Raw genomic sequence first — 23,559 nt, forward strand, 5'->3', positions numbered from 1 at the left:
ATATCATTTTTAGGAGTTTTACTTAGGAAGAAAATAAACTTGAAAATGTTTGACTTTTCTTAAGAGTTTGGTATTTACTCTTTTGAACAAAAACTTAAAAAAGTCATTTTTTTCATCAGATAATATAGCTGTATACTCTTAATTTCTTTTAAATCTTTTTATTTTTTTTTAATTTAACATTAAGCACTGCATGAATACAACTTTCAAATTTAGCAAATTATTTATAGTTACTTAAACACTTTTGGAAAATATATTTCAAACTGTATAACGCATCTTTATATTTATAAAGGAATCTTTTTTTAGTTTGATTTTTCTTAAGCATTTAATTCTTGATTTCCTTTTTTTTCTTTTTAATTCTTTTGAAAATAATTTTACTTCTTAGTTCTAACTGACTTTTGATTGCTTTTTTAAAATGTAATGAAAAAGTAGCTTCCAGTATTAGACTAATTGTTTTAGAAGGTAAAAAATATTTTCAATACTTTGTCGCGATAAAGAGTGTTGCGTAATAAAACGTGTTAAGAACTCAATTTAGAACAATGGAGTGAGAGTTTTACATTTACAATACCAATAAACATTCAAAATCATTAGTATTGAATAGACATCTTTTCGATACATGTCGAGATCCAAACTTTTTTTTAAAAAAAAATCTTTTCCAAAAAGCCACAATATAGAGAAATGTTAGAAAGAAAAAAGTTAAAAAGCATGATAAAATTTGAAGACTTAAAAAAAAATAGACTATCGAAGTAAGAAAGTAAAGAAAGGTCCATGTACATTTACAATACTTTTTTAGACCTTGCCTTTGCAAAGAGAAAGGGCATCATTAGAAAAACTAGCCTAAACATGATAATAGCATATTTTACACAAACAAAGGTTTAAGATTTATAGAGTAGAGAATTAAACCAGTAGGGGAAAGGCGCCTATGATGGCATACTTAACTTTGAAGCTTCATTATTCAGTATCCTGAAGACCAATAATAAAAGTTTTGATATGGATACATCCCTTGTTATATCTAGAACAATAATTACCTTGGGAGTTTTCATCAGTTTTATTTTTTTTATAAGTTATTCTTATTGTAAAAAAAAGCACAAGTATGCCATCATAGGCAACCACTGCTCCTATGATGGCATAGGGGAGGATGGGGCTAGTTAGGATCGAGGTTAACTTAATGATTTCATTTAACCTTAGCGTCTTCTCTCAGAAAAGTCAGAAATTACTCGAAACCATCCTAATTTACCATTTCATGCTACACACCAGCATTGTAAAATTTTGCGCATGCGCATTGAATATATTGCGTTTTACGTATTTTTTGGACCAAAAAAAAAATTTGGAGCATCGCTTTCTTTTAACTTTACTTAAAAAAAAGTTTTTCTTATAAAAAAAAAAGGTTTTCCCAACTCGTCAATATTTCAACACCCCCAACTCGTCAGTATGCCATCATGGGTAAAAGTCATCATTTTCATTAAAACAAGTTGTGTCTGCTTTGTTCAAAAGATAAAATTAAAGTAACTATTCCATTAAATGCACAAAACTTGAATATAAAATGCATGAAAATTTCATTTCTGCACAGTTAATAGTAAAATCACAATCTTAAATATATGAAGGAAATAAAACTACAACAGCACATCCCAAAATCGATTTTTGTTGATTATAAAAACAATATTTGTGCACAAGGGACCTTTTTTCACTATAACTAATGTAAAGTCAGTATAGTCATGTAGGTCTAATCATTTTTTTACCAAAACCAATTTTAATGGAAATATGACCGGTATGCCATCATAGGCGCTATGCCATCATAGGCGCCTTTCCCCTAGTAAAAAAAGGATGAGCGTGACAAAACGAAGCAACTTTAGCAGATATTAGCTTTGCAATTGGTTGGATATATAAATTTCATAGATTCAATTTTGCAATATAAGTGATGCTTTTTGTCCATATAGAAATGTCAACACTACTATAGAAAATATTAGTAAAAATAGTTTAAAACTAAACTTTGTTTGAATTAAAATACATCAGCAAATGCGTGCCGCAAGTGTCACAGAGCACATTTAAAATGTCTCTTCTACACAATCAAAAAGCATTAATTTTTATTTAAAAAAAAGTAATAATATATATTTAACTTTAGGCACATTATATGATAAAAAATAACAGACCAGCACGTCACTTGAGCGTTTGAAATGTCAAAAGCGTTAATCTTAATCTCACCTCTTATATAAGGGTTAACAAATCAGCATTAGAAGAAGAGGTATGAAATTCGTATTGATCTTCAAAAAATAAGTTGTTAGGCTCAAGTTGAGTTATTAGATGTTTGTTTATTAATGACTCATACAGATCTTATTAAAAAGAGGAAATAATCAACATGACTATTTGCTATAAAGAAGAAAGATAAAGAATTAAAAGAAAGATAATTGAGTGGAGTGAAAAAAAACCCAAACACATAAAAGAATAGTCACAGAATTTAAACCTGATTTCACAACAGTTGGGCAAATTTAAAAGTAATTTTATGCCGACTCCAAGAATGTAAGTGTATTTAAATGCGATAGTGGTGTAGTGGTAGAGCGCTTGCTATATAAGCGAGAAGTTCCGAGTTCGATCACCACGTCGTCTCCGGTAGTGTCGCGCTCAACTTGCTTCTCTGCACAGTTGTCTTGTTTATTTAGGGCCGCTGTGGAAAATTAAGTAAAATTAGGACCGCCATTTGTAGGGGCATACGTGCGCTAAGATTATTTGGTCGCTAGAAGACAATAAAAATTTATCAAAGTACTACCATATATTAAAAATGTTTTTTTAAAGTGATTTTTTTAGTATCTTTAAACTTTTTGTTAAAGTGTTAAACTTTTTACTGAGCCTTATTACCATACGGCAAAAAATTATTTTTATCTCAAAAATATTTATTTGATGATGATGAGGATATTAATTAGTCTTGAACCAATTTCAAGAATAAATAGCGTGAGCAAGTACAATTTTTGAGAGAAAGGAAGTGACGAAATATTACGTAAGGGCGTAAAATCTCATGAAAGTGATGCTATACATTGGTTTCACGATGACATTCTCAATAAATTTATTTTCTTTACCAGCAATCAATTTTGATAAACGTATGAGAGACCCCATTTAATATTTGAACCTTTTTTGCAATGATAATAAAAACACTGAGAACAGATCACTTTTCTTTGCTTTTTGCACACCAACTTCAACAAAAAAATGCTGGGAGGTTAGAGAACGCTTTCTTTGTGTTAAAGACACAGAGAAAATAAAAGGAGCTAATACTGCTAATCTGATTTATGATATATTAATAAATGTAAAATTTGAATTACTAAAACGACGTGACCAAGGTTGAAATAATGGCTTAAATATTACTGGAATTTACAATGGGGCCTAAGTGCTAATTTTACCAAAGAACCCATCAAACCCCAATATTTCTTAGGGCACCCTTAGAATTAATTTAGCTGGAGTGCATAAAGTTAAATCTTACGTTGAGATCAATAATTTCTTTGGTAACATTTAAGCTCTTTGCGTATTATTCAGCTGAAGACCGGCTTGATTCCAAGATTATTTGCTGAAACCAGGTGGTTAGCTAGGATTGCTGTTGTAAAGCCAATTGCAAAACAACCAAAGTAGAATATTGCTGCTTTCAATTGTACAATAGAGAATCTTGACTTTACCACCGAAATATTGAATTAAACAAAGTCCTTGATAAAATTGTTTGTAACTGTTGTACTACTAATCTATTTGCTACAAAAACTTCACTAATAATCGATGAAAAAAATTTTGTTTAACAGCTAATTAGCGATTTTGGGTGCATTTGCTCATCATGGTTTAATATTTTAGCAAAAAAAAGATGAAAAAAATAATAATAAAAAAATAGAAAAAAGAGAAATAAACGATATTACCATAAACCTGAAAAATGCATTTTTTTACGATGATAGTCCTGAATAACGATTTAAGGTAAATATCTTTGACCTTGCGCTTGAACATTTGATTCAACAAATTAAATCAGAATTTGACATAGAAAGACTTTTTCTTCTAGGTTCTTACTTATCTAGTTAAAAGATCAAGGAGGAAATTCTCAATAGATAAGAACTCTTAAATTACCGCAATTCTAATCAAACGCGGTGCCAAAGCAAATAAATTTATGAAAATTTTGAATCCTAATTGTTTGAATGAGATTTTTGCTTTTAAATCTTAAAAACTCCTTGAATTTTCTCAACTAAATACACTCAAAGAATCTACACCCTATTTTCCTGTCTCTATGCATTCTAATTTGACGGTAAAGGACCCATTAGTAAATTAAAATTGATCAAGAACTTTTGTAGGGCCACTATGCGACTAGAAGACTTTACGGATCACATAATACCATTAGTTGAAAATGAGTTGGTCAAGCCTATATCATATGATGACTTAATACCAAATTATTTTTGTGTTTTAATTAGACGGTTTATTGTAATTAAAGCCTACTAGAGGCTTTATCCTGGGCGTCATGAAAATCTCGGCGGCTATAGACAAAACTAAACTTATTAAAAACTGCTTTGAAAACTATAAGTACTTATAAAAAATGGATTAAAACAATTTGGTGTTAATGATGTTTTTATGCGACATTTCTGAAACAAATAGAAACTTTGAAAATGTTAGAAGTAAATTTGAAAATTAACTAGCTACTAGTTTGCCAAGTTGCAATATTTTTATTATTACTTTTAAAGAATTTAGTCTTTTCCTTAGTATAATAATTAATTTTAACACTTTGATTGCTATAGTTATCTATATGATACATATTTAAAATTAAAATAAAATACATATATATAAATAAATTTTAATTAGATAAAATTTATAAAAAAAGGTTTGTTAACTATAACTATCTTAGTGTTAAAATTAATTTCTATACTAAAGAAAAGCCTAAATTCTGTAATTGCAAATATTATATATATATAAAATGTATATATATATATATATATATATATATATATATATATATATATATATATATATATATATATATATATAATATTTGCAATTACAGCTCTGTTTTAACTTAATTTATTTTGATTTACTTTAATTCATCAAGCACTACGCAAGCGCAAATGATTTACTTTAATTCATCAAGATATATGCAAGCGCAAATAGGCTTTGCATATATATATATATATATATATATATATATATATATATATATATATATATATATATATATATATATATATATATATATATATATAATTAATTAGTAAAAAACACTTATCTAACTTTTATCTTCGGCTTGAAGTTTCACCATTGCTGGATCATCAGGAAGAGTAAAACGAGTAAAAAAGGAAGATAAAAGTTAGATAAGTGTTTTTTATTAATTAATTATTGCTCTGTTCTTTAAGAACATTGAGCACTCTATTTGTAAAATACACTAACATAATTTACATATATATATATATATATATATATATATATATATATATATATATATATATATATATATATATATATATATATATATATATATATATATATATAAATAATTCATCAAGCATTCTCCTGAAGATATATGCGCTTGCATATACTTTCAGGAGAATGCTTGATGAATTAAAGTAAATTAAAAAGAATTAAGTTAAAACAGAGCTGTAATTAAAAATTACGTTTAATACCTCATTGCAGTTTGTAGTAACACATCTCTCATCTGAAGAAATTTGGCTTGAGTGATATTTTTCAACCTGAAACAAAGTTATGCCACTTTATTTATTATTTGTTGAACCCGTGACACAGTGCAGAAATGGAAAGCTTAAAGAAGCTTTAAAGCATAAAATAATAGTTATGTTATAAATGTTGTATTTTATGATTAACTTTAAAATTTTTGTGACTACAAAATAATTTATTTTGTAATAAAATAATTTTTTTTTTGTAGTTTTATTTGAAATAAAGCATAAAATTTACACACAAAAAAAATTTTTTAATTACAGTTTTAATTAAAAAGATAAAATTGAATTTTAAAAATTTTATGCTTCGTTTACGTTTTTTGTTGATATGACTCAAAATGGTGAAACCGTTTAAGTAATTCTCATTAGACTCTCATAAATATAACCATAATTAAAATACATAAGAAATATTTTAACTTACGTTTGAGTGCATACAATAGGAATATAGTTGACCCCACAGGAGCCAATCTCTAGTTAAAAAGTTATTAGTTTCAAACTTAAGGTTAAGTGAACATCTTTCTAAATGTAACTCGCAAATCTTTAGAGAAAAGATTACATGCAAAACGAAAATGAAATAAACTTCCATGACTTAGCGTTTAACAGTTCAAATAAAATTAAATTTAGATATTGGTGACTACTAACAGAAAAACTTCTTTAATTTCTTGAAAACAACTTCAAAGTCTTAACGCATAAATATTCAAAAATAATAATTTTGTTGTAAATCAAGCTTAAATATTTTTTTTTACACTTCAAAATTAATATTTAAACAACTTTTGATGGTTTAGTAGTAATTAAAAGAACAGCTAGTTTTAAAGATTAGACAAGGTCAATCAAATCTAATAAAGATTTTTAAAGACAAGGTCAATCAAATCAAATCAAATATTAATAAAAGCTACATTATTATTCTTAAGAATCGTATTTGCTTTGAAATGGCTTGTGCGTCCTTAGCAGTTGTTAAAGCACTTTTTTTAGCGTCTAAATTTTGTAGCTTTTGTCCGACATATGGGGTCGTCCATAAACTACGTCACGTAGTTTTTGACAATTTTTGACCGCCTACATCCTTACCCCCTCCCCCGTAACACTTTGATGACCCCTCCCCCTAATATTACACAACAATTTTGTTCCCTTTTCCCTAAAATTTTTTTTTTATACTTTTTTAAAGGAGGGAGGGGGGCAAATCATGATCAAGGTCCCCGAGAGGGAGAGGTTAAAGAAGCATACGTGCCCTGGGCGCCAAGATATTAGGAGCGCCAGAAGACGAAAGACAAAAAAAATCATAAGATTTTAATCACAAAAAAATTAAAAATTTGTTTTTATTGATGAATAAATTTACGTAATGATGTGCATTACAAATAGCTACCAAAGAATTATGGTTTTAAATTACCAAAGAAGTTTTAAATAATTTATTCCTTTAATAAATTGTTTAAAAAGTAAAACTATTTGCAAGTTTCATATGACGCGGTTTAACTAAGCGAATATTGCCTGTAGGGACAAAATTCTAGCCAATCAGATAATTTTTCTAGATTAAGCGATAATCAGTTTTTTTCTCTCGATTAAACTACTAAAAATAGGGTAGTACTTAATACAATCGAGTCAAAAATGTATATAAAAATCAAAACAAATATTTTTTTTAATATGCTAAATAAATTAAGTTAGCGATATGTAACTATTATTTATTTTAATAAAAAGATATAAAACATTATTAGATATCAAATTATATTGATTGTATCAATTAAAAGAAATGGTTAACTGGTTTTGTGGTGCAGCATTATGTTTTAACAACTTTAGAACCAAAACTACTAACGGAGAACGTATAAAGTTTTACAGGCTTCCCAAAGATGTTTCTATTCAGAAAGAATATATCCGAGTTTTAAATACAAAAGGAATGAATTTCAGAAATGGGCATATTTGTTGTGAACATTTTTCATCTGGAATAAGAGAGTTATGCACTGATATTCCAAACATTGCTGCACCACCAAGCCAAATTGCTATAATGGAACGAAAATATGAAAATGCTCTGGCCAAAATAACTAAATCAGGAAAAACGACTGAAGCTGATAAAAAACATTTGAAAGGGTTAAAACGTAAGCTTAGTATGATGATATCCTTGTCTAAACCTTATCCTATTCGTAAAAAACCAACAAACCGACCTTCTTATGTTACAAAATCTCCTTTATCTAGGTACTTTAATATCGGCCGTAACTTTAGTCGGAAATTGCACTTGGTTTTTCATATACTTAGATAAACCCGATTTTTAGTCATCTCTGGATAGTGTGTTTTTTTAAAACCAGACTGCTCTTTAAATTCTCTAGATTTTAAAATAGGCTTGTTTGTATTTCAACATTGAATACTTAATCTTTTTATAAATAACTTGGAAATCCTTCATCCAGTGTGTTGTTAGTGAAAAATTTGATTTTCAAAACAAGGTAAGTTTTTATTTTCGAAATTTTTTGCTTTTTGTGCTAGATAGTCATTTTTTTATTAAATTTGCATAAGGATGTATGTATCTAATTTACTTTTGTGTATTTTTTATGTAAATAAATTACCCAATTTTAAAAATAAATGCTTCCCAACGAACTTACCCACTAGTAACCGGTTATTAATACCGATAATGGGCATTTGTGGTGTTGCACAATCCTATTTAGAATAAATACAAGTTTCAACACAAGTTTCTTAAACTACTATTGTTATTTTTTTTAAATATGGTTGAATTCTAATTTCATAAAATTTGACATTTTTTTTACTTAGTTATAATGATTATAAAGTGTAGTAAATTGTGCTTAGCTTAAATGGCATAATAATTAATAAATCAATAATAATATAATTGAAATAGCTATGTCTTATTTATCGTAGATTAGTTGCTAATCTACGATAAATAAGATTTATTTAAAAATTAATACTTAGTAATTTTTCTTTGTTTTTATTACGTTGCCTTGTTAATTATTAAATATATAAATCCCTTTTTTTTTATTTCAGTTTTTTACAATAACTTGTTTTTGTGACATGGAGAAAATAATTAAAAAGGCAAAAGACTTTGAAGATCTTCTTGGTTCCCACAAGTATAAAATACTTTCAAATGGTTTTGTGTACAATGTTTTTTTAAAACAGAACAGAAATGCTACAGAAACAGCTAAATATTTAATTCAGCAATTTAGTAAAAGTGAATGCAAAGTTTCATCATTAACACTATTAATTCTGAGAGTTAACGAAAAAATCCAGTTTTTTAAAAGACACATACATTATAGCTGGGATAGGATAGTTGTTTTTTTAAGTGAAGACTTCAAGTTTCCGCTAGCCAGGGCATCACTTCTCCCTGTTCAGCCAAAGACACCTCCTTCTGTGTCTCTATTAAAGACAAGGATTAACAGAGAATGTCATTCCTGTGAAAAAAGGAAACTTTATAATAAAGCCTTACTTACTCAAAACAAAAAGCTTAGGACAGTGATCAAAACAGTAAAAAAAGAGAAAACAACAATCAGTAAGACTTTTCAAGTTAAGAGAGTAAACCAACTAATTAAAAGAACCTCACGCCGGATCTCAAAATATCAGTTGAAGGCCCAAAAATATGAAGCTGATGTTATATCTTTAACAAAATCCTTGAAAAAGTTGAACCTCAAATGCAAAAGTTTGGTTAAAGAAAATAAAAGTTGTAAGAAGAAGATCCTGACATTAGAATTTACTATTTTAGATTTAGAAAAAAAACTTAGAGTTCAAGACTTAGCATTGAAAGAAAGTGATATTACCATAGACCAGCTAAACTGCGACATCAATCAAATTGAAAAGGGTTCAATTTTTACAAAAGAAAAGAAAAGTTTCAATGCCTCATTGCGTCTGGTTGTTTACCATTGTCTTGAAAGCAACGTGCCTGTAGATGCCATACCTAAAGTGATCATGTCATGTTCAAGTCTTGGTAACGTGAATTTGAAGCCTCAAGATCTCCCCAATCTGTCAACGATTGCGCAGATGTCCAGAGAAATGGGAGTAATTGCTCTGCTACAAGTGGCAGAAACAATAATAAATGCTGATGTTGTGACATTAGCATTTGATGCAACAACAATTAAGGGCATTCACATAAATCAAATTCATTTTGCTACTAAGCAACAAATCCTTACAGCCAGCATCACTGAATTACCAGGAGGCAAGGCAGAGGACTATGTAAAACACATTACTGATACCATTGAGGATTTAGCCAACACATATGCAGCATATTATAAATTAGAGATTGCTGATGTAAGGAAAAAACTAATGGGCAAAATAATGTCGACGTTGACAGACAGGGCCTCAGTTAACCATGCAGCAGTTGTGAAGCTAAACAGCATACTTGAAAAAGAGCTGTTAGAGTTAAACTGTCATCTGCATCCACTTGATGGAATAGCCAGTGAGACCAGGAAAGCACTTCAAAAGCTGAATGATACAATACCCAGTACCACTTATGGGTCAGATTGCAGAGCTGCAAATCTTTTGTACAGCATTTCAAAGTTAAGGTCAATGTTTGAATTATGTATTTGATCCAAATAATGTAAACAAACTGCATATTGTTACTTTTTTTATAAAATCAGAGTTTAATTGCTTGCTATATTTTAAATCTGCATTATTGTATTTCAGATACAAGGCCAAAGGAGATCCGCATGGTTTTAAATCCTTTCTCAAGCAAAGTGGATTATCTTGCAGTACTTTTCCAAGGTATGTTGGCAACCGATTGCACATACTGTTTTGTTCAGCTGGCATTGTATACAGGTACTGACAATTGGTATTCAACTATCTAGTCCATGCATTTGATTTTCCAATAGCAAATGCATAATTTGTTTTATTCTGTTTTTAGGCACAGACAAATACTAGTCAACTATCTGGAGAAGTACTGCAACAACACGACTTTACTGAGGACATCTCTACTAAGAGATTTCAAGAATGAGGAGATAATGATCCATCTACAAGCCCTTGGACTCTGGGGCAAATTCTTAACTGGACCTTGGATGGCCCTTTTTTATGCAGAGGAAAAACAAAGAAACTATTTTGAATTGGTATGCAATTTTTTTTATTCTTACAATGTAACTTAAACATTTAATGCATGTATTAATTTATGATCTAAAAAAATAACTTCTAATAAAAAATAACTTCTTTTTAGGCTGAGTATCTCAAATCTGCAATTAAGGTTGTGGAAATACTTTGTAATGAGCCGGAATTTCTATTGTCGTCACAGTTAGATGCATTTGGTCGCCCACTGATTTCTGATGAGACATTGGTTACATTACGCATTATTGAAGGGAAGTATTTGGAGCAATTGCTTTCTGTTTTAAAAATAATAGCTAATGCTACAGTGACAGTTTTAAAAAGGCAGCTGTCAAGGTACTTGACTGGTGAACTCTCTACACCGAGCCAGTTCATGCAAGATAAGGCAGTTAGTGCCCCTATTAATAATATTTGGGCTGAGAAAACCCTTGGCATGATAGACTTTTTTACTCGCAGGGCGCCTAATGCTGAAATTTCATTTTTAGATGGCAAGACAAAGGTGAAGGTGAACAAATCTTTAGACTGGCTGTGTAATAATACAAAAAAAGAGCAAGAAAAAATAGTTAAATTTTGTATATCTAGGGGGGCAGTTTCAAGAAAACAAAGTAAAGAAAGAAGGTTGAGAGGAGAAGAGTTAGCAAAGTTACGGTTAAAAGAAAAAGGTCAGAAAAGAGAAATGGAACAGAGAAATAGATTAGCTAGAGATATAAAAAAACTTATTTTAGAAAATAGTTTAGAAATTGTACATAATTCCATTTTCTCTTCACTCTCAGAATACCAAAGAGTCAAAGTATTAGAAATGTTAAATGAGAATCCAGTTAAAATTGAAGGAGCTAGAGTTGAACATTTATGGAATGAGGAGGGGAATGAAGTAGCTTATAAGGGAAGAATAGTTATGAAGTTACCACCAGTTACTGGAAAAGTTGTTAGTTTTATAATTGCATATTGGAAAGAGGATGAAGAAGAAGATGATGCAGAAGACTTTAAAATACCAGTAGATAGCCTCTTGGCTGACGTTGCTCTTGGTGATTTAGTTTTCTATTGATTCAGGTTCTACATTTAGTTACCGGTATTTAAATATTAGACAAATGTTTACAATAGTATTTTATTTTAGTTATGCATTTTAATTTTTTTGTTCTTTTGAACGTATCATTTTTTATGATTGATTGTGTTTAACTTTATGTTGTTGTCAATTTTACTCCATTTTAAAAGATTTTCAATATTATATTGATAATTAATATTTATATGAGCCTCCTTTCAGCAGACTAGTAATTTGTACCTTAAACATAAAGTTAATGTAATGAGTCATATACCTTAGAAAAATAAGTCTTCTTTGCACTTAGTTTGTGAACTATTAATTTTTAAATTGCATCCTCGTCAAAATTCACCCCCACTCAACTTTGTTTTTTGTATCTGATAAGATGAAAATAAGCTATTTGATCCATAAAAAATTTAATAAATTAAAGATCTAATAATGATGAATCACTGTTTTAAATTTTATTACATTATCTCAGTCGGTTTTTTACTTATGCAGTTTTTAGTGCCAGTAACGCAAAATATTGGTCACGGTTTTTCTTAATTTTCTATAGCAGAAATTACCACTTTTACACGCGGAAAAAAAATCATAACTTCCGTCATAGTTAACATAGACAGGCAAATTAGGCGTCATTGGATAGCTCTCATTAAGCTCTATGTAACAGCATAAGTTTTGTAATTGTATTATTATATTGAATTTTTTATCAAAGTACCTACTTTATCATTACTTAAACCAACAAAACAACAGTTATTTTCTAAATTAAAAAAAGAAGCAGATGCTAACAAAATTCTATCAGAAAAAATAAACAATGCAAACAATTATATAACACAGCTTAAAAAAGAAAAAAAAAGAAACAAAGTAAAGAACGATATGTTACATAAAAAATATTTAATTTTATCTGTAAAAAATCAAATTTTAAAAAAAGAACTAGACAAATTTGAAAAAGGAATGTTTAAATATTCTAAACTTAAAGACAAACCAAAGCAGTTTAAATATTTATGTGGTTTAACTGTCCTGCAATTTGAACTCCTTTATAATTGTGTAGCACCATACTGCCACCTAATTGAATATCCGGATTGCAAAGGTACAGGAACCAGATTCCTTGAAAAGAAAACCGAATTGTTTTCAGTTTTAACATTGTGCAGACATGCACTTCATCTTGGTGTTATTGGATTTATGGCTGGCGTTTCTAAAAGTACCATATATCGTGTTTTCACTGGATGGGTTGTATTTCTAGACACAATATTTTCAGAGATAAATTTAAAAGTCGAAAGCACTTATATTTCCCTGATGATGCCTTCTGTTTTTAAAAAAACTGGCCACGGTGAAACCAATATTGTTGTGGATGCTACAGAATTTAAGTTTCAACAACCAACCAATTATGATCTTAACACTTTAATGTTTTCAAGTTAAAAAAACTGTACAACAGGGAAAGCTTTAATTGGAATCTCTCCACATGGGTCAGGTTTGCTTTTTGGAGACATATACCCTGGTTCAGTTACAGATAATGAATTAACAGAACAATCTCATATTTTAGAACTAGTTGAGAAGGAACACGAAGTTATGGCAGATAGAGGGTTTTCAATTCAAGATTTATGCGCTTCAAAAGGAATATATCTGAATCGACCATCTCAAAAATCAAGCCATCAGTTCCCACAAGCTGATGTAGCTGGTAATTTTGATATAGCTTCAACCCGTATTCATGTAGAGAGATTCATAGGATGCGTACGTGATTGGTCAATTCTTAATGCGGTGTGGCCAGTACAAAGAATGGACTTACTTTCTTCAACATGGAAAATGTTATGTCATGTTGTAAACCTTACAATGCGCCCCATTGGGCCAAAGCCAGAATCTTGTAATTAATAGTATTTTATGAATATATATATAACTATTTAAAAACATATTTTCTTGTTTTATCATAATTTTAAACATTTATACCAATTTAATAGAAATGTTAATGTTTTTACAAGTTCTCTAATATACGATCTAAGTGGTTTTAGTTCTTTAAAATCAGGAATTTTCCCAACAACATTATTTCCAAGAGTAGTGAGCAAAGAATGTTCATGATGTTGCCAATCTTTTATTGGATTTGAATGCAAAATGCTATCTGATATTTCCTTGATAACTGACATCAGTAAATTATTTAGTTGAATAATAAGAAATTTGAGTTTAATGTTTCAGGATGATAAGATTATAAAATGCAGTATTTAGATTTTGTACATAGTAGTGCAAGCTGAGCCTGCACATAATACTGAGGTTGGTTTTTTAAATGGGTCAATGGACTGTCACTGTTTTTTGCTCGTGTTTTAATTTCCAAAATAATTTGATGTGACACAAGGCAATCTGGACTTGCCCCATAATTTAAATCATCTGGGTGATAGAAAAATCCACACATTTCAGGAACACATTTTGAAATCTTTGCAAAGTGCTGAAGTGCAATAAATTCATATTTATGACCACGCTCAAAATTTTTTATGTTTTGTGTGTTATAAATATCATTTTTATTTAATCTTTCCTTAACTATCTTCCAATAATTTGTAAATTTTTCCTGTCCATATATTCCTAGCAATGCTGGTAATCGACTCCCCGTTATTTTCCCTTTTTCTTGTGTCCATCCACTCCTGGGTATTTTGTTTGACATTAATATGATTTGTGTATTGTCCTTGTGATGGTATCAGATTTGTCAAATCAATATGAATAACAGGATCCTCATTTAAAAGTTGTTTATTAATTTTTTCTAAAACAATAACTTGTTCCAGCGAAACTATGGTTACCTCGATGTTTACTTTATTTTGATTTATTATTTGCAATATTGTTGGTATTTTACTATAATTATTTTGGAATTTTTGTGGGCTTACTGCTTGTTCATTTAAAGTACGACTTTTTGCATTTATAGAACTTAACTTATTGAGTTGGGATTTAAAACTTTCAGGGTCATATCTAAATCTTAAGTGCCCCATTAGTGCAGATTCATATCCAAGATCTATTGAACAAAGAGTATCATATACATGTCTTTCAAAATTGGGTTCCTTTTTCAGCCCTTCCTTAATTTTTTGCTTTATTTTTAAAACATCTCTTTTAAAAGATGAACTTTCTGGATCTGCTGGTGTGATTTTTAAGTTTTCAATTGTACTTTTGTTTCTTGCTGATTTTACTTTAATATGAGATAGTGGGACCATTGGAATAGAACCTTTTTTTGATCTTTTATGCCATTTCTGTATCACTTGTGTGCACGTTAATTCTAAAATTGTTGTCTTTGTGTCCTCGTAATGCTTTAAGTAAAGAAGGATAGCTAAAACATGACAGCAAATCCCACTAAGACCAACGGGGCATTCACAATAACCTTTACAAGGTGTCCCTCCTACAAAAAGTAAATAAGCAGGGTGTGCATCGTGGCTATAAGATTTTCTTATGAAAGCTCTAACATATACTATTTTGTTATCTGAATGTATTTTAACTGATATAATTTTTCTGCTTGTTAACATTTGGTATGCTTTTTGCTGTTGTCCAAATGTACCCTCTCTTTTATTGAGTACGTATTATTTAAAAAGTTCAGAGTTTACACAAGGGTAAAGGTTTTCATTTCCAGTCCAATTTTGAGACATGTGTGGTATCTCGTCTACATGTAAACTTGTTTTGAATAAGTAGTTTTTTTTTGCTTTTAGATAAAGTTTCTTAACTAGTTTTGAATATGGTAAGAACTTCAAAATTCTCCCTTGCAACTCTATAACAGAGCCTGTGACACCCAGTCCGTGGTTAACAAGCCATTTAACACAAATCTTTCTTGATGCAGTTGAAATGTTAACTGCATTAATATTTAATTCCATTTATAACAGTAATAGTAAATTAGTTATTAACTTGATGACTGTATTTTGCTTCACTGAAATGTTAACTGCATTAATATTTAATTCCATTTATAACAGTAATAGTAAATTAGTTATTAACTTGATGACTGTATTTTGCTTCACTTTAAACTGCTATAAATGTAAACAAACGCAATAAAATTTTTTGTCCCTACAGCTCAGTTATTAGTACCCAGACCTTCCCGTATGAAACTTGCTAATAAGATAGCTATCAAAACCAAGTTAAAAAAATGTAAGCGCGTTTATGTTTTCTCATCAAACTCAGCTTATAATTAATTAAAAATGACCTGTCTAAAACCCCAACAAATCAAAGTGTACATAGAACGTCAGCACTTATTTAAAAATCGTGTTACAAACCGTTGGAACAAATTAGTGCATGATGTAATTAATTTACCTACAGTAAACTCTTTTGAAAGTTTTTTTTTAATGTTACATCGGCTGGCGCAATGTCAATCGTCACCCTACGAATACCTGGTGTTGCTTTCCTTCATTAATATTAAACTTTTTATGTATAATTTTTATTATCGTAATAGTTAAATTAAAATTGAAAATCTTTTAGTTTTCAGCTGCAGTCCCGCATGGTGGAAGATCTTGCTTTACACGCTTTAGGACACCAGACGTTCAGCTCAGATTGCCGTTATAAAACCAATTGCAAAACGACCACAGGAAATTACTGCTGCTCTAAAACCATTGTTTACCGTCAATTTTATGCCAAGTAAATGATGATAACAAAATTGTAATGAACCTGGATATGTAGTTTTTTTTCCATGAGTTCTCCGAACATTAGCTCGAAGTGAAAAACTTTAACGTTGAGCTTTGTCATTCAACAAATTCAATTTAAAATTGGGATTGTAAAAACCTTTTCGTTAAGAATCTCATTCATCTGGTTAAAAGATCACGAACCAATAAAAAATAAAGTTTGAAATAGAAGACAACTATATGGAAGATATTTCGCATCTTCATAGTTTTAAATAGTCTTCATTTTTCACTTCTAAAAACCTTTTACGCTTTTTCAACCAAATATACTCAAAGGGTCTATAGCTTTTTTTCCAATCTACGTGCATTCTAATTCGAAATTTTTAACGCAAACTAATACCTGTTGCAGAAGGTGAGCGACCTTTTAAGTAAATTAAAAACTGATTTAAAAAATGATTGTAAGGCCATTATAAAAAAAAAGATTTAAGAAAGTCATTCGGACATACATGTTGAAAATAAATTGGATACAACTCTGCCGTAAGATGACATAACAATAATAATAATTTTTGATTGTAAAAAGAGAGTTTTCAATATTAATTTCAAAGGATCTGTTATACTTAATCTAGATTAGATTTTCCTAAAAGTATGAATAAAAATAAGTTAACAGTACTTGAAATAAAAACACAGTCATTAATTTGTATAATTGTACATGTTTTTATTTTAATATAAACATGCTTATAGGGGCGCCTAATAGCTACTATGCTCATGATGTCATGAAAGCTCTCGGCGGCAGTGATCATGAATGTGCATTTTTCCGCTAACCAATCGTTGCAATTGTTTAGGTGTATTGTTTTTGAATAGTACTATTTTTAAGATAAGTTATTAATAACGTTCTTTTAAAAAAGTTGTATTAAAAAAAATTAAAAACTAAAAATTTATTTTATTAAGGCGCCAAAATACTTTTTCCACCTACCATTGAAATAGCTAGCACCGGGCCTGGGTGATGAGATATATCTTTTATTCTAAAATAATAACTATTTACTTTTTTGTAGCCTTCCATAACCAAAGTCCGCAAAGTATTATATTAAATAACTTTACATAAGCATATTAAACGTAAAAGTTTGCAGTAAGTTTTATTAAAAACTAGAACTTCTGCAGATATTGGGTGAAACTATACTCATCAATCAGCAGCTTGAAAATAAAACACATATCACATATCTCAGCAATCAGCAGTTTGAAAATAAAACACAAAATAAAATAGCAACTACCTTTTTGAAAATAAAACATTTTAAATATTTGCGTTACACAAACGCAAACACGCATTTACGCGCGATATATATATATATATATATATATATATACATGTCACACAAAACTTGAACCTAATCACTCGAAAAATAAGGAACCATTTTATTTTTCGTTGTAGATTCAAGTTATAAAGAGTTTACTATAAATACATGTGTATGTATGGCAATGGTTTTTAAGGTTTTTGCAAAGCAAACTTTTGACAAAATTAAATTTTTTGCGGCAAAAATTTAAATTAATTATTTAAGATGCTTTTCTTTTTGAATAGTGGAACCGGTTAATAAGTACAAATAAGTTGAAAAGTTGAACCGTTTAATGAAGTCAAATTTTGCACAACGAAAGGACTTTTCGCACCTTCCGTCACACAAAATTTGAAGGCCTAAATGGTAAAGAAGTCGTTTTTTACGCGAGAAATTCAGAATTCAATTCCCAGCAGGTCCCTACCGTACCGCACATAATTTGTTTCTCCGCGGAGCGGTTTTATTCATCAAAGTTTGTGTTTCGCAGATATAGAGTTAAGAGAAGGTTGTAACCACAATTAAACTAGCCCACTCGATTGTAGCGTCCTTATATGTCTCAGGGACGTGAATTAACATAAGTAACGTTGCTTTTTTTCTGCAAAAAATAAAAAAATCAACATTACTTTGCAAAATTCTTGGCCCTCGGCCCTCCGTTGCTGTAACCTATACTTTAAGAATATCTCGGTCTATACAAGACAATCTTTTCCGAGACAATATCTCGTACAAAACCAAGAAAAACCCCTATTTTTCAAAAAAGTAAAAAACTAACGAAATAGCTTGAAATTATCATAAAAATTTTTGTTTAGTTGTTTTTTTATTATTAACTATGAATCATAAATATTCAGCATTTATCAAAGCAATGTTGTTTCTTAAAATAACTTTTCAAAAGACTTAAATAATTCAAAGTTGCTAATGTCATTCTCTCCAGCCTATTACTAGGATATTTGCTTGAAATAGAAATTTTTTGCTCAAACCGAATCGATGTTGGCTTAATTTTAACGCATCTTCTAATTGGTATAACTTTTCTAATTTGAATCCAGTCGTAAGGCAGTTGTTGAATTCTTCGGCCATCAAATAATTAGGATTAGTGGCTTAGATTTGTTGTTTAGGATTAGTGGCTTTATTTTTTTTTTTTTTTTGTTCGTGGTTCTTAGGGCTTTCGACAAAAGTTGAAGTTATTCGAAGTCTCAGGGAAGTAAGAAGATGTAACTTCGGAGCATTGGGAAAGTACATCTTCTTACTTCCCTGAGACTCCTCTCTTTTCAAGAACTCCTAGATTGTTTAGAAAATTTAGCAGACTGACGGTTAAGATCGGACACCTTTTGAGATTCTCTTTTTCAATTTCTTCAAGTAAATGACACGAATAAAACTTTCCTTCATTTAGAATTTCTCCAATAAAAATTCCAATGCACCTTCTGCAGTGCTCAAATCAGAATCATTGCTACCCATGGCATCCATAGCTATTTTGCATAATTGAAGAGTTGCTGCTAATTCATAAAAGCAATTAGAGATTGAGCATTTTTTAAAGCTCTCTGACTAAGTTATACTTGATTTTTTTTACTATAGATTGCACATCTTTGAGAGTTTTAGTACTTAACAAAGCAGAGTGGTACTCAAGTGCTTCCTCTTCTTTGTTTGTTGCTAAGCTAAGCACGCTCAATGCGCTGCAACAACTCTGAGATGTACATGCTGATATGTCACTCTCTGCATCTGATTCTTTGCTCTGGTCTGGTGATGAATCCTCATTTGCTCGATTGATGACTTAAATTGTCTTTTTTATGATAGTACTCGTTTCACACAAAGGTGGATTTCATGTTCATAGCAAATATGATTTATTCGTTGCTCCACCCATAGTTTGACCAATGCAATCTCGGTCAAGATCAATGCCGAAGGTCATTAATTGATAATTTTGCAACCTCGACAACTTTTTGGCATTACATTCATTGTCTGATTGGTCATACAAAACTTTTAATTGTAATTGTTAAATCCAAAAATATAAATGCCCACAACTTTAATTTGTTACCCTGCTGAGCTTAACGCTGTCAGACAAACTTTTTGACGTTTTGGGAGCATCAACCTTAATAAAACTTTCGATCAGCTTTTGCACGAACGGACTCGCAATTTGGTTGAAACTTAATCCAAGATCTCATGCTAGCTTGGCAACAACTTTTAAGTCAATGAAAGTTGAGTTAAAAATTGTTAAAAAAGTCAATTATTTTTAAGCAAGATTGAAGTTGCGTAGATTTTTCAGTTTTGTAACTTGAAAAATCCAAAACATAGATCATGGCAATATTGATGAAACTTCCATAAATGAGCGTGAATTTTTTCGTATTGAATTCTGTTACTTTGACGAATTCGTGCTTTGCTCCGTCAGGACACAAGATGCATTCAACGTGAAACTTGTCACTATACAAAACTTAGCAGTAATTTTGCCATTTTGAATAAGTTCCTCTTGCAATTTTTTCCGTTATGATATTTGAATCTATTCAAATATAAAAATTATATAAGTTGTAATTGCTATGTCAAATGTTGTAAATTAAATTATTATATTTTAAAGGGGCTTGGCGATAAGACTGATTTGTTTTCATCTTACCCCAGTCTTTGCACATTTTATTTTTGATGAGAGAAATATATGAAAATCGGTCCTTATGAGATAATTTATACTGAAGACTCCCTTTTAATCAAAAAATATCGAAATGCTTCTCTCATTTAAAAAAAAGCGCCAATTTGGAAGATTTTTAATATGTTTTAGTAATCTTGGTTTTAATATTTTTTACTTTTATTTTTTATTCCTAAACCAAATTTCTAAGAATAAAAATTGACCAAGAGTTCCGAAACGAGCGAGATCTGAAAGCGTAGCTGTAACCCAGGTCACAAGGGGAGGGGCAAGTAGTATTCCAGCTCTAGGGCCAGGAGGTAAGGGGGAGCCGGCGGGTATATCAGAATGTTTAGTTTTTACTTGGTTATTAAATCGGTAAATCTTGATTTTTGGTCTTTGGTCGTCAGGTAATTGAATAAGTGTTTATAATAAAATTTAAAATGATGTTATGATAAGTAATAAAAATGTGTTAATAAATAAAAATTAACGACTAAATAAGAAAACTATCCTCTTTAGTTGAATGTAATCAGTTCAAGTTTGATCATTTTTGTGTTTTTAATTTAAGGAACTTATTAATGTTTTTAAAATGACCGAAATGGTACCATTTCATGATATAAGTGAAGTTAAATCGTAAAATTAATAAATTTTTCCAACCTTTCAGTCTCATTAAGTTGAAAAATTTTGAAAAATTAATAATTTGTGGTTTAACTTTAAAACATTTTTAAACCTAATTTTTTTTAAGACAAAAGCCCCTAAATAAATACAAAAATGCTTTAGATTTTGAAAGTAAAAAATATTTTTTTAAGTAACAAATTTGATGTTTTTTTTTATAGTTTTCGCCCCATTTTTTTTATCTGCCAAAGAAAAAACCTATTTTTCCCTTCATGTTTGTCCAACCGTTAAGGAGGGACCCCAGAAGACTCCAGCACAGGGCCCCGTTTCAGAATGTGGGGCCATGGTTGTAACCCATCTATAAAAAACAATAAGAGTATTACCCAGTGAAAAAGCGCACATGGGATACGCGTGGATTTTTACCACATGTAACCCATGTGGGGATTATTATTTTGTTCCATGTGGGTTTCATATGATAAATCCCACATGGATTCCATATGGTAAATCCCATATGGGATACGCGTGGGTTTTTACCATATGGGGATTATTATTTTGTCCCATGTGGGTTTCATATGGTAAATCCCACATGGGTTTTATGTGGTAAATCCTACATGGGATCTAGGTGGAAAATACTACATGTTATAGATCTTAAATGCCACATATTTTTATCCAAATGGAATAAAAGTAGTCAATACTAGACAAATGAAAGTCCGAATGCTTCTATGATAATTTTTAAAATTCTATTAATTTAAAAAATTCTTAAATAGTAGTTTAAAATTAATCATCGAAGCTTTCAGAGAGGCTTAACTTAATCTGGTATTTGCTACTTTATCCCATTTGGTATTCAAAATGTGTAGCATTTTTGATCTTTTAAATGTGATGTTTTCCACCAATAACCTATGTGAGATTTATCTTAAACTATTATGACAAAATTTTATAAAATTAAAAAACGTGTTGCAAAATGAATTTATTTTTTAAAAAATGCTATTAAGCAATACATCCAAAATGAATATTAAAAATATTATTTTTTCTTTTGCGATTTACACGCCGTTTTTTGTCGATTGAATTAATTAAATCGCTTCGGCTAGTATAATACCAAGGTTTTTAGTATCTTCTAACTTTCTTCAAACATTTTCTAAAAAAAAAAAATATAAATACAAATATATATACATATAAATATAAATATATATATATATATATATATATATATATATATATATATATATATATATATATATATATATATATATATATATATATAAAGAGAGAGAGAAAGAGAGAGAGATATTTTAAGAGACCAATTTTAATAAGGAACCTTATTAGTCGAGCAATTTAAATTATTAGCCAGGTTGAAGTCATTAATGACTAAAATATTTCACAAATAATTATTTCCTAATTTATTACTTACAATGACTAACGTATTATGGGTAATTGAAGTGAGGAGAATCCTGAAAAAAAGTGATCAATTAGGATAAGTAGTTAAACAAAAAAACAAAAATAAAAAAACCTACTTTTTCAATGATGTAGACGTTGGGTGCAAAAGTATCTTTACTTTTTCGTCACACACACGGCCTTCTATAATAACAGGCCTTGACATCGCGCAAAATGCCTTAAAAACTGAAGGCCGATTAAACTTTCACTTTTACTTATATTGATATATTTTTATATTAGATTGGGTGTAATGGCAGTCTATGTTTTCTAATAATAATCTCTAGTAAAGACGGAAATATAAAAAGAAAACCAAAAAATTGTTAAAAGATAATCATGTTTTTCGTATTTCAAATTTCATTAAAAATATTTATGTAATGTTAAATATTATCAATAACAAGCAGAACCATAACAAAGTATATATCTATATATTAGAAAGATAACTGTATTGTTAATTTTTTTTGCTAAAAATGGTAACAATAAAAATTACCAACAATAAAAAACACCAACAAAAGTTGATTCAAGCAAAAAAAAAGTTTTATCAATATATCTCAACAGGGTAAATATTTACAAATCCAAACATATTGAGAGACATATAGGCTAATGAGAAAATAAAAAACATAACTAGTAAATAGCATAATCAATTACAAAACTAATTTTCAAATAAATTATGATAGCTTTAGTATTATGGGAGTGGTAATTAGTGAGTAATTCTTTAGCAGAATATTAGAATATACTCTGCATTGTTTTTTTGTGATTTTAAATTAATATTTAGCAGCAATGAACTGAAACTGAGTAACACAAAATGTTCTGCATAAAGGGTCAGTAGCACCTTGAAAAAAAAAAAGCAAAATATTGACCATTAGAAAAGAGTATCAGAAGGAATTTCAAGTCCGCCTCTGTTTAGACTATGCAGATAAATTCCATATTTATAATAATTGGTAGAATCATCATAAATTTTTATTTCGCTTTTTTGCACATAGCCAGCTATGTAAACTATAGCCACTAATGTAGATTTATTAACTGAGCTTTCAAAATCATGTATATTATCCAGAAGTTCTTTTTCATCAGTAGAAATATTTCTAAAACATATGTCACAAGTATGACCATCGATACCATCAACAGGAATGTCAAGTTGTAATATCAATTTAGTATGTTGAATATTAATTTTTTCAATTACAGATTTAGTGTTTATAAAGTAAGTACCTCTAGATCCCTGTGGAAGCTTAGAAAAAGCTTCTTAAAGTGGATCTGTTGAAAACCAACCTAATAAGACATACTTTGCTCCATTACTCAACAAAGTTTCTACGAGATCAATAAA

General features: G+C 29.6%; 3 protein-coding genes and 1 long non-coding RNA gene across 4 annotated transcripts in view; 2 read left to right on the top strand and 2 right to left on the bottom strand.

Moving 5' to 3' along the window:
- LOC136085586 (uncharacterized) overlaps positions 1–6,474 on the bottom strand; it is a 75,850-nt gene extending 69,376 nt beyond the window's left edge. Inside the window, exons 1-2 of the mRNA XM_065806906.1 lie at positions 6,091–6,474; positions 5,622–5,687 (exon numbers count right to left, since the gene is read on the bottom strand). Of these exons, the coding sequence (XP_065662978.1) occupies positions 5,622–5,687; positions 6,091–6,255 (231 nt within the window). The 5' untranslated portion in view covers positions 6,256–6,474. The remainder of the gene's footprint in view (positions 1–5,621; positions 5,688–6,090) is intronic.
- A 1,373-nt stretch (positions 6,475–7,847) lies between these two features.
- Positions 7,848–11,748, top strand: LOC136084869 (uncharacterized). Its single transcript, XM_065806064.1, has 5 exons — positions 7,848–8,095; positions 8,646–10,153; positions 10,275–10,406; positions 10,492–10,690; positions 10,795–11,748. Exons 2-5 carry the CDS (start codon positions 8,673–8,675, stop codon positions 11,722–11,724), a joined length of 2,742 nt encoding a protein of 913 aa, XP_065662136.1. The 5' UTR covers positions 7,848–8,095; positions 8,646–8,672; the 3' UTR covers positions 11,725–11,748.
- Positions 11,749–12,207: 459 nt separating this feature from the next.
- LOC136085587 (uncharacterized) lies at positions 12,208–13,578 on the top strand. The gene is made up of 3 exons (XM_065806907.1): positions 12,208–12,247; positions 12,425–13,039; positions 13,145–13,578. The coding sequence occupies exons 1-3, from the start codon at positions 12,208–12,210 to the stop codon at positions 13,576–13,578; spliced, it is 1,089 nt and encodes a 362-aa protein (XP_065662979.1).
- An 8,186-nt stretch (positions 13,579–21,764) lies between these two features.
- LOC136084870 (uncharacterized) lies at positions 21,765–22,314 on the bottom strand. Its single transcript, XR_010640908.1, has 2 exons — positions 22,219–22,314; positions 21,765–21,945 (listed from the first exon to the last, which is right to left on the bottom strand). It is a non-coding gene; the product is annotated as an uncharacterized LOC136084870 (long non-coding RNA).
- Positions 22,315–23,559: the final 1,245 nt, after the last annotated feature.

The sequence above is a fragment of the Hydra vulgaris genome, chromosome 09, assembly GCF_038396675.1.
Source record: "Hydra vulgaris chromosome 09, alternate assembly HydraT2T_AEP".
Classification (NCBI taxonomy): domain Eukaryota; kingdom Metazoa; phylum Cnidaria; class Hydrozoa; order Anthoathecata; family Hydridae; genus Hydra; species Hydra vulgaris.